The following is a 14,324-nucleotide window of genomic DNA, read 5'->3' on the forward strand; positions in this document are numbered from 1 at the left end:
CCAGGCTAATTTGGCTTATATATCTCTCTCTTGGCTATCTCCACTTTCCAATCATTACTCTAATAAATAAAAGCTCAAGTTAAATAAGTCTTATATGGTGCACCTGGACTGAAATGTTTCATATTTCATATTCATATCAAGTTCCATAAAAATCCAAGACTATCTGCATCACAAATGACTCTATCCTGTAAAATCCTTTAAACTCACCTTTCCAGTAGGTTTCTCCCCTCTCACTCTCTCTGCTCCTCTGCCCTGACTCCTACAGGTCAATAGGGGTGGTGGAGTGATTATTATTATTATTATTATTATTATTATTATTAATATTATCATCACCATTATTCACATAATCATACGTGAATGAGCTCAGCTCCTGTTTCACTGTGTGTATCTGATGCTGGAGCTGATGCTCCAGAAGGAAGTCACCCCAAAGATAGTATATGGTAGTATATGGTGTACAAAAAAATCGCTAATATTCTATTTGTAAATAAAAATATGACGAGAAATACAGGGAATATTGGACGCGCATCGCGAGGTGCATTTCCTCGAAAACGACTGATTCGTGGATCATACACCGTCTTCAAGACATGTTTTGGACAAAATATTTTACTGGCTTGTGTCGTCTGGATGTAAAAGGTTGGATTATGGCCGTTTTTTTGTGGAATATTTTCATCTGTGTGTAATAATGAACCCGGAAATGTGAGTCGCGCTGTGTTGAAGCCGTGTATAGAGAACGGATGGATGGATATTCGTTGTTTGTCGGACAAATGTGTTTATATTACCGCTGTGGTAATCACATCTGAAAGTGATTTATTCCAGCGGATTCCTGAGAATCTAAGCTTTCCGTCGGCGTATAGTGTTTGTATAATCACGTTTGCAGTTTCAGACATTTAGCAAAATGCTTTATGCAGATCTCAAAGTGTACCACGGGCGGGACACTGAAGCGCAACTGAAGCGCAACAGGTTAAACTAAGTGTCGGGCCGAGTCTGACTATCGTTTTGAAAGGCTAACGTTATTCTAACGTAAGTCTGAAGCTAGCTAGATTGGGATAATGTGGGAAAACCTCTGGGCTGGTAGTTGATTTTAAAGTAAGTAAAAACACAAGAATGGGGACAGGTAGTTTAAGATTCGACCTAAAACAATATTGAGGTTTTATTCATGATGAAATATGAACAAGGATGCACTGTCAACTTCATATTTGAAGTATTTTATTCAAATAAATGTTCAAAAGTAACTGAAACACCATGTTTGCCTCATGATAAATACATGTTACATTAATCCAGTTTGCTTGTGTGACCAGTAATAACTACAAACTGCTCCTAATCAAGTCATGATAATTTTATAATAGTGGGCAAGTAGAAATGACTGAATAAATTGAAGAGAGTAGTCTTCTATGTCACTGTTTCTAAAACAGGGCGTTTTTCTGGACTAATTAAAAAAAAGGTGAAAATTAAGAGTATACCCACTTCTCCAGGAACCACTACACCACTGGGCTGAAGCCCCCCTAAAATAGGACTAGTGACGCCACTGCATCCTGGCTTCCCTCCACTGGCTCCCTGTCCTCCTGAGAATTGATTTTAAGATTTTACTGATCACTTTTAAACTCATTAGGGTGTCGTCCCAAGTTATATTTGCGATCTGTTAACCCCTTATGAGCCTCAGGTGGATCCTTCTGGTCGTTCCAAAGTCAAAGCTTAAATCTAAAGGTGACCAAGTGTTCTCCATCAAGACCCCTTGACTTTAGAGCTTCCTGTCTGAGGAGATGAGGCCTGCAGAATCAATAACTTCTTTTAAATCACTTCTTAAATCCCACTTTTATAGACTTGCTTTTATGTGAAGTTTAGTTTTTGTGTTAATAAGTGTTAGTGTTCTATTTTGCCTTAATTCCTGTTTATTCTATATGTTCTCTCTTGTTTTATTTTAATTTTAGCTGCTTGGATCTGTGGTGTGATGTCATCTCTAATTCTTCAATTCTCTAATCTTTTGATTTTTAATTTCTAACCTTTAACCTTCAATCTTATTTAATTTTTAAACTGACTAGTTCCCTTGTTTGATATGTTTGTTAGTCTAGTTAAATATTCATTCATCATTTTTACTATTTATTTTAATTGACTGCTCTGACTTGTCTCCTATATCTTGCTTGATTGTCTGTTTGCCTGTTTTGACTGTTAAAGGACCTTGTGATCGCTGTTCTTAAGGCTGCTATATAAATAAAGCTATTATTATTATTTGTCATTTTCCTGCTTCCAAACAAAAAAATTAAATTGAGCCTTTTGGGAAAATGTCGGGGTAAATTGTGCCATGAATTATGTTGAAGTAAAACAGAAAATGCTGAACCTCATAAAATACAAGATCTGTCTCCATTTGTTCATCCAAGACCTGGTGGGCAGATCCTGTTCTCTTGAACCCTGTTCTGGTTACTTCTCTGATGTTAATCCGATCACTCTGATTAATGACCCAGACACAGAGCAGAAAGAATCTGTTTTTTGTCCATGAACTGCTTTAACCCTTTGATGCATCAGTGGATCAAAAATGACCCGTTTTGTTGTCAATGAAAAGTTTTTATCATTTCATATTCCAACTATTCCTCAAAAAACATGTTTTGATACCATTTTGTGATAATTTTCAAGTTACCTTTTATACTTTTAAAGAAACTGTAACATCTGTATGACTACCCAAAGCTCTTTATCACTGATCATATCATACAAGAGGTGATGGAGGGACGGAGGGCAGCAACAGCTGGAGGAAAAGAGTGGAAATATGTCAACTAAATGGATGTTTCTGTGTGATATTCTTCTTTTTCAATGATCAAAATGTTCAAAATCTGTTGTAAAGTGAAAAACAAACATATTTCAAACATTAAATCATTCTTGTGTGGACAAAAATATCATACAAACAATAATACAAGTGATTATTCTGAACCAAAATGACACAAATGGCATAAAAACACATTGATTCTTATGCAGGTCATTTTTGACCCACTTATGGAAGAGTGTAGGGTCCAATCCCTGCAGCATCTGAAGGTTAAAGTCAACTTGTCGATCTTCATCTGTCACCTGACGTATGGACTTCCCAATCTCAGTCTTCAAAAGTTATTGTCACTATAATTACTATTATTATTATTATTATTATTATTATTGTATCTACTAGAAACCATACAATCATCTGGTGTAGTTGAACAGGAATGAGCATGATGAATCAAATCCAAAACAATCCATGAACCAATTAACACGTCCTGATTGCATTTCATTTCATTGACCACTAGATGTCCTACTTGAACACTGTGTGTTTATTGAAGCCTGCAGTAATGAACCATGTTTTGAATGAAGTGTCTTTCAGCCATCACTACTTCTGGTTAAACTTAAACCTTCACTGCCAACATTTTAACAAAAGTGCTTCATCCAGGTAGTTTAGAGCTAACTTCATGCTAACCCTTTAGCCTCACATTGTAGCTCACTAATGCACTAACACACGTGTGAAATACTTTCAGATGTCACAATAGTTGTTCAGACACAGCACTCATAAAAGTATAAACATGAAAAGCTTACTCTGAACAGAAAAAAACTGTTTTGTTAACTAAAACATGCCGACTTCTTCCTCCATGTGCTCCTTCTCTTCACTGGAGGAGAAATATTTGCTCACATGACCAACTTCTTCCATTGTTATCTAAAAAAGTGGTGGCTCCACTTACCCCACTCTCCCCCACTGAGAGGCAGCACTGAGCTTTGGCTTTTCCTTCATTGCAACAGAAATTCCAGCAGAAGGACAGACGCTGAATTAAAGCATCTCTGGTCTCTGGGGTCACATCCATGGCTTCCCTTTCTTAGCTTCCTCAGATGTTATCTGTGAGGAAAAAGTACCCAGAAAATTAACAGTAGTGAAAGTAAGAATACCACACTGCAGAAACACTCAAGTAAAAGTCCTGCATTCAAATAAACAGAACTACATAAATAATATACATCAAATCTACTTTAAAGGCATTATGGAGGATGTTTTTTTGTTTGTTTAATTTGTCTGATTCACATAAAATGAATATACTGACCTTTAGTGGACTTGTATGTATGGTTTCTAAAAGAATAAAAAATTTAAAAAAATAACTGTGGACATGGCAGGACCTGAAAAACATCAGCCAATCAATGCGCTCGGACCGAGGCGTTTGGTTTGCTCCCTTTCCTGTCAATCAAAAATCTTCCGGCTCAGGCCTAGTTACGTAGATTACGTACGCCTTGGACTTACGTGTTTTGTGTATGTGTTGCTTTGGTATAGCTTCGTAGTTAGCTGGAGACTTGTTTTGCTCATCTTTTTTTACATAATGGCAGATAAAGATCCAGGGGGACCCAACCGTAAAAGAAAGCTTCACGAGTGCTACGCAAGTTTCTGGAGGGGGGCGTTTCTTCGTAAATGTTAAGAGGGGGGGAGGGAGAGGTTGTGTGTGCGCGTGCGCATGCGCATGCTACGTTCACAGTCGTAGGAAATTAAATCTCCTCTAATGCCTTTAAGTATCAAACATAATGCAGCATGGTCAATTTCTGAATAATGTAGTAGTATAAATTTGCAAAATAGCTCGTAATAAAATCTGTTAAATGAATGTACTTGAGTAAAATTTTACTTTTTTACTTTTCATTTGGAGGTGCTGAAACGGTGAACTTTTCCCACTGTGGGATCAATAAGGTTTATCCTTATCCTTTAATAGTACGATATTCCCTGCAGAAATGCAGTGGAGTCAAAGAATAAAGCAGCACAAAATGTAAATACCGAAGTAAAGTAGAGCAAAGTGCAGTAAAAGCAGAGCAAAGTAGAGTGGAATACAGTACAGTAAAGTGCAGTAAAATAGAGTACAGTGCATTAAAACAAAGTACAGCAAAATAAAGTATAGTACAGTAAAATGCAGAGAGAGTACAATAAAATACACTACAGTAAAGTACAGTACAGTAAGGTTCAATAAAAGTACAATAAAGTACAGTACAGTAAAGTGCAGCAAAGCACAATAAAAGTAAAATAAAGTACAGTACAGTAAAGTGCAATAAAGTACAGCAAAAGTACAAAAAAACACAGTACAATAAAGTACAGCAAAATACAATACAGTAAAGTACAGTGAAAGTAAAATAAAGTACAGTACATTAAATTGCAGTAAAGGAGTACAGTAAAGTACAGTGCAGTTGTGTAACACACAGTAAAGGACAGTACAGTACAATAAAGTGCAGTACAGTACATGGCATGCTGAGATTCAGGCAAAATGCGTCAAGTAAGTCGTTAAAAAACATATATATATATATATATATATATATATATATATATATATATATATATATATATATATATATATATATGCGTTTGTGTCTAATATACTTGTACTGACAAAAACTATAAAAGATGAACTTACTTTTTGAGTTGTTGGTGAGAAATTTAGCACTTTAATCTGACGTTGCTATGCGACATCTTGAATTTCGTTCAGCCGGCAGCCTCAAGTCTCCGATTCGTCAATGCTTGTCAGAAAAGGGGCGGGTCTTAGAAATAATACGAGCGCTGATTGGACAGAGCATGGAATCGTAGCCAGAGCCCTAGAGATAGTAAGAGTTGCGACCATAGATATATACAAACACGAGATGGCTCATGAGCGCTGTCAGCCTATGGGGAGCGACGTCGCCACATGGCGGCCATCTTGGGACAGGGCTGCTCGATCACTCATAACATTAAAGTCAATGGAGCATGGATTTTAAAATCACTGTAGATTGCTCAATTTTCAACCGATTTTAGAACAGCTTGGTTTGTTATAAACGTCAGAGATGTACTTGTTTTACTGCTTACATAAGAATAATTAAAACCATTGAATTCATATAATAATGAACACAGATATCAGCTTTTTTCAGCATAAATGGATGTAAATGTAATTTTAATATTTAACATTGCACTTTTTTTATTACTATCAGCTTTCTAATGCACAGATAAAAACAAAGCTCAACCAAAATCAATGCACAACAAAAAGAGATGATGTCTTTTCTTTTCATGAACCCGGTGCCTACATTACCCACAATGCATTTCGGCTGCAGGCTAACTTATCCAGGCATAGATGTATACAAACAATAAGTCTAAGGTCTCAATCAAAGTCTCTTAACAAGCAAATAAATACAACCACAACCACAAAGAATGTAATTTCGCCTAAAGATTAGGTTCTCAAAAACGTTGGTCTCAGGAAAACCTAATAATTGAAAATCAGATTGTGAGTAACACCATCTTCAATGTGAGTAGCCAGGCAGAAAAGACACACAACTATGCCGCATTTTTCAAAACGAAAAGCTGCGATTTCGGAATTGAGCCTGAATCATAGCCACGTTAATAAGGTTTGTAATAAACTAAACCGTTTGTAAATCAATCAAGAATTGAGCGAGTTATGAGTGTTAAAGTGAGGAAATCATCCACCTTACCATTGACTACAGTACAGTGCGCCAGAGCAGTCCCCTGTCCTAAGATGGCCGCCAAGTGACGACACCGCCGACTCCGTCTCGAGATATCTAGCGTTTGTATATATATCTATGGTTGCGACACTCATGCTCTCGCAGCGGGGCGGTCACGTGGTTCATGTAAGCCTGAATAGTTCCAAACAGCCAGAGCTGTTATTTCCTTCTATGGGACTGAGAGCGGCGATTTCACGGTAAAAAAGGAATAAAATCACACCTCCAAGTACTTGTTTGATTATTAATTTATTGGAGTATGTATGTAAATGTCAGTTTTACATTTTGAGCCGTAAGGTGACATATTAAAGACACTTTTGGGGTTTTGGAGGGAATGTTTCACATTCGTGTTAGCATGGAAAATTGACTTTTACACAGAAATGTAAGATGATTGAAGATGTTAATTTTTGCCCAGCTGGATTATTGTATTTCCAGACAATGTCTATATTTCTCTGATTCACTTACCCGTAGTCTGGGAGTTATTGAAAAGCAGAGTAACAACAGTCCATTCAGCAGATAGTGTCCAGCCACTTCTGATGAGGCAGGAGTTGACTCACTATAACCATATTAAGACATACACAAAATATATATATTCAAGAATAACAACTCATTATGCTTTGATGAATGAAATTGTATGTTTTATTGACAATGGGAGAAACAATGAGGGTCTTCGTGTCTTCAGTGAGGGCTCTCGGGATACTGGAGGATAGATATATACGATAGATATTAATAAATATATTTGTTAAATACTTACAAGTATAAGTTTATGCATTATAAAGGGTCTCATATAAAGGACGTAGTCTTGACAATTAAAAAGAGGTAGCGATGTAGCTAGGTAGCTTTCAAAGAAGAGCTAACAAGCACAAGGCAATGCCTGAAAGTCGGTCATCTGCCAATATTCACAAATACAGATAAATGTATGCACCACAAAGGGCTTCTGATATAATATAAAGACGTTAAAATTAAAAAGAGGTAGCGACTCATCAACAATTAATCCGTCAATATATCCCTGGAGATAACTTCACAGCTAACAGCAGAGTCGAGCTAAAAAAAGTAGCAGAAATTCGGTCGTCTACCAAGATAAAAAATATATATAATTACGCTGCGCAAATACAAATAAAGCTCAGCATATGCATCATAAAGAGCCTCTGATAAAATATAGGCAGTTGACAATTCAAAAGAGGTAGGCATTTCATCAACTTACCTCCACATATACTCAACGACCTGCAGTGCAAATGAACGGTGGCTGTCACTGTCGAAGCGGTGCTTGGAATTAAACAAGCCTCCACAACCCGGAAGTAGACTGGAAGAAAGCGTACAACGGCACCCTATGGGAGTGTCGCAACTCTTACTATCTCTAGGGCTCTGGACGTGACTATCTGGAAGTGACCAGGAATCACATGGCAGGGGGAGGCATCCTGGACCAGGACCTCCGCCGGCTCTGCCCCACAGAAACACCAGAATACTTTCACTTTCTACACACTGCGGATCGCACGCTTAAACCTGACAATGTTCAGCAAATATCCCCCCTATGGTGAGTTCTGTCACTGCTATGTTCAGTTTATGTGTCACTTTAAATCTGTCTAATACTGTTTTCTTGGAGTGTTTGATTCTGCTTGGAGCCTCTCAGTCAGTCAGATGTTGTTCTTAATGTAACGGTTCACTGCATGACCTCCTTTTAGAGCTACGTAGCTGATTCCAGCCAACAGCTGTTTATGGTGTTGTCTGAAGCTTTCACGTTGCTTGTTTTACCGCACTTTGTTTGCCTGTAGTGTGTCAAACTTGGGATAAACAGGAATTAGATTTTCCTGAAAAACTCTAGAAAGGCAGCATGTTGAACTAATAGAAACCAGAATGTCTTTGTGAGGGTTATTCTTCACAAATAAGTCAAACGGGCATACAGAGTGTAGAGCAGTCCGCAGAGCGTGACAGCAACAGCATAAAACAAACTTTGGTTTATAGAGCAGCAGAGTGTGAGCCACAGCCATCAATTAATCACAATTGTTGTGGTTAAGTCTAGACAGAAGTGCAAAGGGTGACAGAGAGGCCACAAGGTTATAAAAAGCACTAGAATAACAACTACACTCATTTTTTTGTTCTAGATAAAACATCAACTAAGAATCTGTGTCACTCAGAGAATATTGTCAGGAGCAGAACTGGTGGCTTCTTGCAACTGATTTAAATCCCAAACTCTGAACAGAACCTCATCCGGAGCAGGCTAGCTGTGCATCATCAGTCACCATAGTGATCTGGTGAATAGAACCTCTGGCGTTCAGCCTAACATACCTGTGAACCTGTTAGTTGTCTTTGTAGTGTCTCCTAAACTCCAAACACCTGTCCACCTGAATGCACAATGTCACTTTTTGCTGTTTTCATGCCCATATGTGCAATTTCCTGACATATGTATTCTATTTACTGGCTCTTATTCCATCTCATTTACAGGTCATATTGTATATATCTGGCCTCCTCTGCAGTTGTTGTCATTTTTAATATTGTTTTGTATTATAGGTGCATTTGATTGTATTATTTAATGTTGACATTTTTTCTCCTTTTGCTGTTGTCGTGCACCGTCCAGTGGAAGCTGTTTATAGTTTTGTCATACCATGTATGATGACAATAAAACCATTCTATTCTGTTCTTTTCAAGTTCAGTTCTCTGTTCTCCATGCTGCTCTGTACAGCTAATATCAGCAAACAGCTGTTGATTGTGTCTTCTAAAGCCTTCAGGTGTGTTTGTTTTTGTCACCAGGAGGCAGCGGCGGCTCAGCTGGTACAGCAGCACCAGCCTCAAGTTTTCCATATCGATCCACTCCACGCGCTACAACGTCTATGAGGGGCACACAGAACCGCCCGTTCAACTCGTTTGATGGTGAGCTTCTTGCACGGCGTCTCCACCACCGTTGGTGTGTGTTGGAACGGGTGAATGAGTAACACACAGTATGGGTATAACAGGCCAGATTAAACCCCCGGCCAAAGTATACCCGGGTGTAAAGGGGCCTAGGCCAAAGTATAGCCTGTGGTGTACTTTAGCCGAGGCCAGTTTATACCTGTTGACACGTTAAGCATGTTAAACTATTAATTGTTAAGTTGTTTATGATTTTTTTTACAAAGAGGTATGCTCAACAAGCAAATCATTATGAAAGAACATAACTAGAATGTACCGTACTTGAGCCTTTTTTGGATAAAAACACCATTTGTTCGACAGATCAGTTAAGAGAGGACTCAAAAATGTCTACTGTACACAAAGGCACAGTTAGAATGCCATAAATTATATTAAAAAAGAAAATTATTTTACAAAAATTGAAATCCTTGGAATCAGCATGTACAACATTTTTCCAAGTGTCCACAGGTGATACCAGTGGAGACAGAAATGGTGGCTAGTGTTAGTTTTTAACATTTTTGACATTATTTTCTCAACATATACTGAACTAACCCAACAAACAGCAACCGCTCCCTCCAACTGACGGGTGGCAACATTATACAGAAATCATTTGGTTGGTCACAAATTTGATCAAGGGTCCCCAAACTTGAGATTTTTTTGTTTGTCTTTGAATGTGCATGTCATTTTTTTCTAGTAGCAAGTTTGACGTAATTAGTTTAATCCAATCCGTAATATTTTCTCTGTAAGTCCTTTTCCAAAATTGAGCTATCATGTTCTTAGCGTTTAAGAAGCTGAAATTCATCAGTGTCTGTTCATTTTAATTAGAATGATGGGGTTTTTTTTAAGGATAAATACCAATTAGAAACAGTTTAGGGTCCAATGAAATTCTTTTTGAAATAATCCTCTCACAGACAGTTCTTCTTCCCAAACTGTTTGACTTTTCCTGCACTGCCAAACACAGTGAAACAGTGTTTCTTTAACGTCTGTGCATTTAGTGCACATATCTGCTATGTTTTCACTGAACTGATTCAGCTATGCGGGAGTTATGTATGTCTGCATTATCCAGTTATCATGACTTAGTCTGAGCTGTCTGAGCATGAGTTGCTGCTCTGTCAGATTTCCACTCCTTTGCTGAGATTTCAGTTTCCAGATCTTTCTTTCGAGCACAGAGCTTATATTGTGAGCGCTCAGATGAGTGAGATGTAATGAGTTTGTAGAATTCAGACATGATGTCCTTTTCTAAACTGTCCTTTGTTATCAGTGTGAACAACTATATGGCTTTGATTTGAGCATCTAAGTTGTAAGATTTTTTATATAAAACAGTGTTTTCTGTTCAGATTAAACTTAGTTTTTCATAGTTTCAGAATTTAATAGATACCGATCTCGGAGCTTTTCGAGTCCTTTAGAGGCCCAGATTTTACATGTAACATCAGCTTCTGATATTGTGAAGAACTGGCTACCACATATCGGGCTGCACTGTGGCAAGGAGTCTGGTTCTTTTTGTTATTTTACATCACACCAGATCTTTGGTCCAAATTTGTGTTCTCAAGTATATGTAAATTCCTCTACCATATTAAATTTAAGAACCTCGGGAGCTGTGTTCCATCTTTTCTTTTCATTAAGAAGTAGTATTACCAATTTGTTTTTGTTTGCTGAATAGCCTGAAATATCACCAAATATTCTTACTAACTGTAGTAGAGCTGGAATTGGTTTGCTTAGTTTTGTGATAAACAAAGTTATATCATCAGCATAGAGTGACAGCTTATGTTCAGTTTCTCCAACTGTTATTCAATGAATTTATGGCTGCGGTCGTTTTGTTGACGTGAACAACAGTGAGGGCAATGGACATCCCTGATGACAGCCTCTTTTGATGTTAAAAGCTTGTGAAATTTTTCTGTTTAAGATTTCTGCAGACCCACTTTCTTAAACTTTCTCCGAAATTAAATCTTTCCAGAAAATCGAACAGGTGCTCTATCAAGGGCCTTCTCTGTGTCTAATGATAGAAGAGATATTAATTTTAACATTTTGAAGGTAAACAGTACTTTGACATTTTCCTGCTTCCAAACAGGATCAATGCCACGAGCCACTGAGGAGCTGAGGATTGTGCTGGTGGGGAAGACTGGATCTGGGAAGAGCGCCTCAGGAAACACCATTCTTGGCTGGGAGACCTTTGAATCAGTAATGAGTCCCAGGTCTATTACTGATGAGTGCTCCAAGGCCAGAGCGACGGTGGACGGACAAGACGTGGTGGTTATTGACACCCCGGGTCTGTTTGACACCAGGCATGGGGTGAGCACAATATGTAGACACATCAGCCAGTGCATCTCTTACGCTTGTCCAGGACCCCACGTCTTCCTGATCGTCATCGGATTGGGCAGGTTCACGGAGGAAGAGATGAAGACAGTGCAGCAGATTCAGGAGCTGTTTGGCGATGCTGCAGACAAATACAGCATGGTCCTGTTCACTCGAGGCGACGATCTCAAAGGCAAACCTATTGAGGAGTTCATCGGGAAGTCCCCAGAACTGCAGGATCTTGTGGCCAGATGTCACGGCCAGTACCATGTCTTCAATAATAACTTGCAGAGTCGCTCTCAGGTCACCGAGCTGCTTTGGAAGATCAGAAATATAGTGTCGAATAATGGTGGAAGCCACTACACCAGCGAGATGTTTGAGGAAGCAGAAAGATTAGTCAATGAGGAGAAACAGCGCATCTTGATTGAGAAGGAGGCAGAAATGCGTGCCGAAAAGGAGCAACTGACAAGAGAAATGCAAGCAGTATACGAAGAACAGCTGAGGAATCTTAAGGAGCATTTCAAGGCTGAAAGGATGGAAGACAGGAGGGTCAGAGAAGAGGAAAATCAAGCAATGCAGGCCAAGTTGGCGGAACTGACAAGAGAGGGTGAGAGGTTTATCAATGCAAAAGTGGAGATGGAGGTGGAGAGGCACAGGGGGAGGCAAAATATGGAGCTGGTGGCGGCGAGGGAGCGTCAGGACAGGGATCAGATGCAGGAGCAGATGCGTAATATGTTTATGGCATTAAGCATGCAGAACAGTCAGAACATGATGACGATGCAGACTCAACAGCAGCAGCACCAATGGGAGTTAGAAAGGCAGAGACTGGAGATGCAGCAGAGAGAAGAATTAGCGGCGAGAGACAGAGAGCTCGACAGAGCTCGATGGGAAGCAGAAAAAGCCGAATTAAGATCACAGTACGAAAGAGATCGGAAAGAAAAGGAGAAAGCTTTGGAGGAGAAGTATGACAGAGAGGCTAGAGACAAGGCTGAAAAAAGTAATCCAGTAAAGGAATTCTTTTGCAATGTAGCAGGTGCTGTTGCGGACGGTGTAACTGGAGTATGGAACAAGGGTGTCGGCTTTGTTAAGGGCTTATTTAGATAGTTTAGAACACATAAACATACACTGTATTGCCAAAAGTATTGGGACACCTGCCTTTACACACACGTGAACTTTAATGACATCTCATTCTGAATCCGTAGTGTTTGATATAGAATTGGTCCACCCTTTGCAGCCATAACAGCCTCACTTCTTTGGGGAAGGCTGTCCACAGGGTTTAGGAGTGTGTTTATGGAAATTTTAGACCATTTTTCCAGAAGACTGATGTTGGACGAGAAGGCCTGGCTATCAGTCTCCTCTAATTCATCCCAAAGGTATTCTGTCAGGTTGAGGTTGGTACTCTGTGCAGACTAGTCAAGTTCCCTTGCACACCAAACTGGCTCATCCATTTCTTTATTGACCTGCTTTGTGCATTGGTACACAGTCATGTTGGAGCAGGAAGGGGCCAGCTCCAAACTGTTCACACAAAGTTCCCAAAATGTCTTGGTATGCTAAAGCATTAAGAATTCCTTTCACTGGAAGTAAGGGACCCTGAAAAACAAGCCTACACCATAATCCCCCCTCCACCAAACTTTACACTTGGCACAGCACAGTCAGGCACGTAGCTTTCTCCCAGTAACCTCCAAACCCAGACTTGTTCATTAGATTGCCAGACAGAGAAGCGTGATTGGTCACTCCAGTGAAGGCGTCTCCACTGCTCTAGAGTCCAGTGGCGGTGTGCTTTACACCACTGCATCCGATCCTTTGGTGATCTAAGGCTTGGATGCAGCTGCTCGACCATGGAAACCCATTCCATGAATCTGAACCATATGTAACCATAAGCATCGTTAACTCTGTATGTCTATAATCTGTAGGCTGTAACATTAAACAAGTATAAAACAAGTTGATGCCTTTGAGTGAAATTGTGAAGCTTCTGACCATGCAAAAAAAAAAACAAAAAAACACAAAGACACACACAAACATGCACAAGAAAGAAAATGGCCACAAAGAGACAAACAGGGATTACAATGGTGTGAAGAAGTACCACAAATACAGACAAAGCAATCTCAAAATTACCACAACACAATTAGAAAGAGATGCAAAATGACCACAAAGGGAAACAAATCAACCTCTGTAGGAAGGAGTTAATATGTTAACTGATTGTAATCTGATCAGTTTGATTGATGACCCAGACACAAAGCAGAATCTGAAATATTGAATTATTCTTGAATCTGGAGACCTGATGGAGTTGAAATGCTGCATCTTTTCACCTCATTAAATACTTGGAAGCTTAAAGTTATTTATTTTGTGCAGCAGAAGCCAAACAATCTGCAGGAAAAACACACTCAAGGCTGAGAACTGGAAGCTACCGTCATAAGATCCCGATGTGAACCCGCTTATATTCTCTCCATATAAGGACAGTAAGCTGCTGCTCACGTTGGTGGATGTGCTGGGTGTGGTTTGTGTTCTGCAATGGGAGGAAAAGTAATAACAGTCTGGTGGGACACTTTAATAAGGGCTGATTTTGTTATTTTTCAGCCCATAGATTTTGAAGTCAATGCAGGAGACAGTATTTCGGACACATTCATTTGTCTCCCCCTTTATTTTGAAAATAAACCAATGTCCGCATCTAGTACTGTATCTCATTAAGAGTGTTTTTCTCA

General features: G+C 39.2%; 1 protein-coding gene and 1 long non-coding RNA gene across 2 annotated transcripts; one reads left to right on the plus strand and one right to left on the minus strand.

Annotated features, from left to right (window-relative positions):
- Positions 1-6,683: 6,683 nt before the first annotated feature.
- LOC127533641 (uncharacterized) lies at positions 6,684-7,736 on the minus strand. The gene is made up of 2 exons (XR_007941408.1): positions 7,655-7,736; positions 6,684-7,149 (listed from the first exon to the last, which is right to left on the minus strand). It is a non-coding gene; the product is annotated as an uncharacterized LOC127533641 (long non-coding RNA).
- Positions 7,737-7,797: 61 nt separating this feature from the next.
- LOC110967864 (uncharacterized) lies at positions 7,798-13,563 on the plus strand. Its single transcript, XM_022217600.2, has 3 exons — positions 7,798-7,984; positions 9,199-9,318; positions 11,399-13,563. Exons 1-3 carry the CDS (start codon positions 7,960-7,962, stop codon positions 12,724-12,726), a joined length of 1,473 nt encoding a protein of 490 aa, XP_022073292.2. The 5' UTR covers positions 7,798-7,959; the 3' UTR covers positions 12,727-13,563.
- The last annotated feature ends 761 nt before the right edge of the window (positions 13,564-14,324 follow it).

This window comes from Acanthochromis polyacanthus, chromosome 4, assembly GCF_021347895.1.
Source record: "Acanthochromis polyacanthus isolate Apoly-LR-REF ecotype Palm Island chromosome 4, KAUST_Apoly_ChrSc, whole genome shotgun sequence".
NCBI lineage: Eukaryota > Metazoa > Chordata > Actinopteri > Pomacentridae > Acanthochromis > Acanthochromis polyacanthus.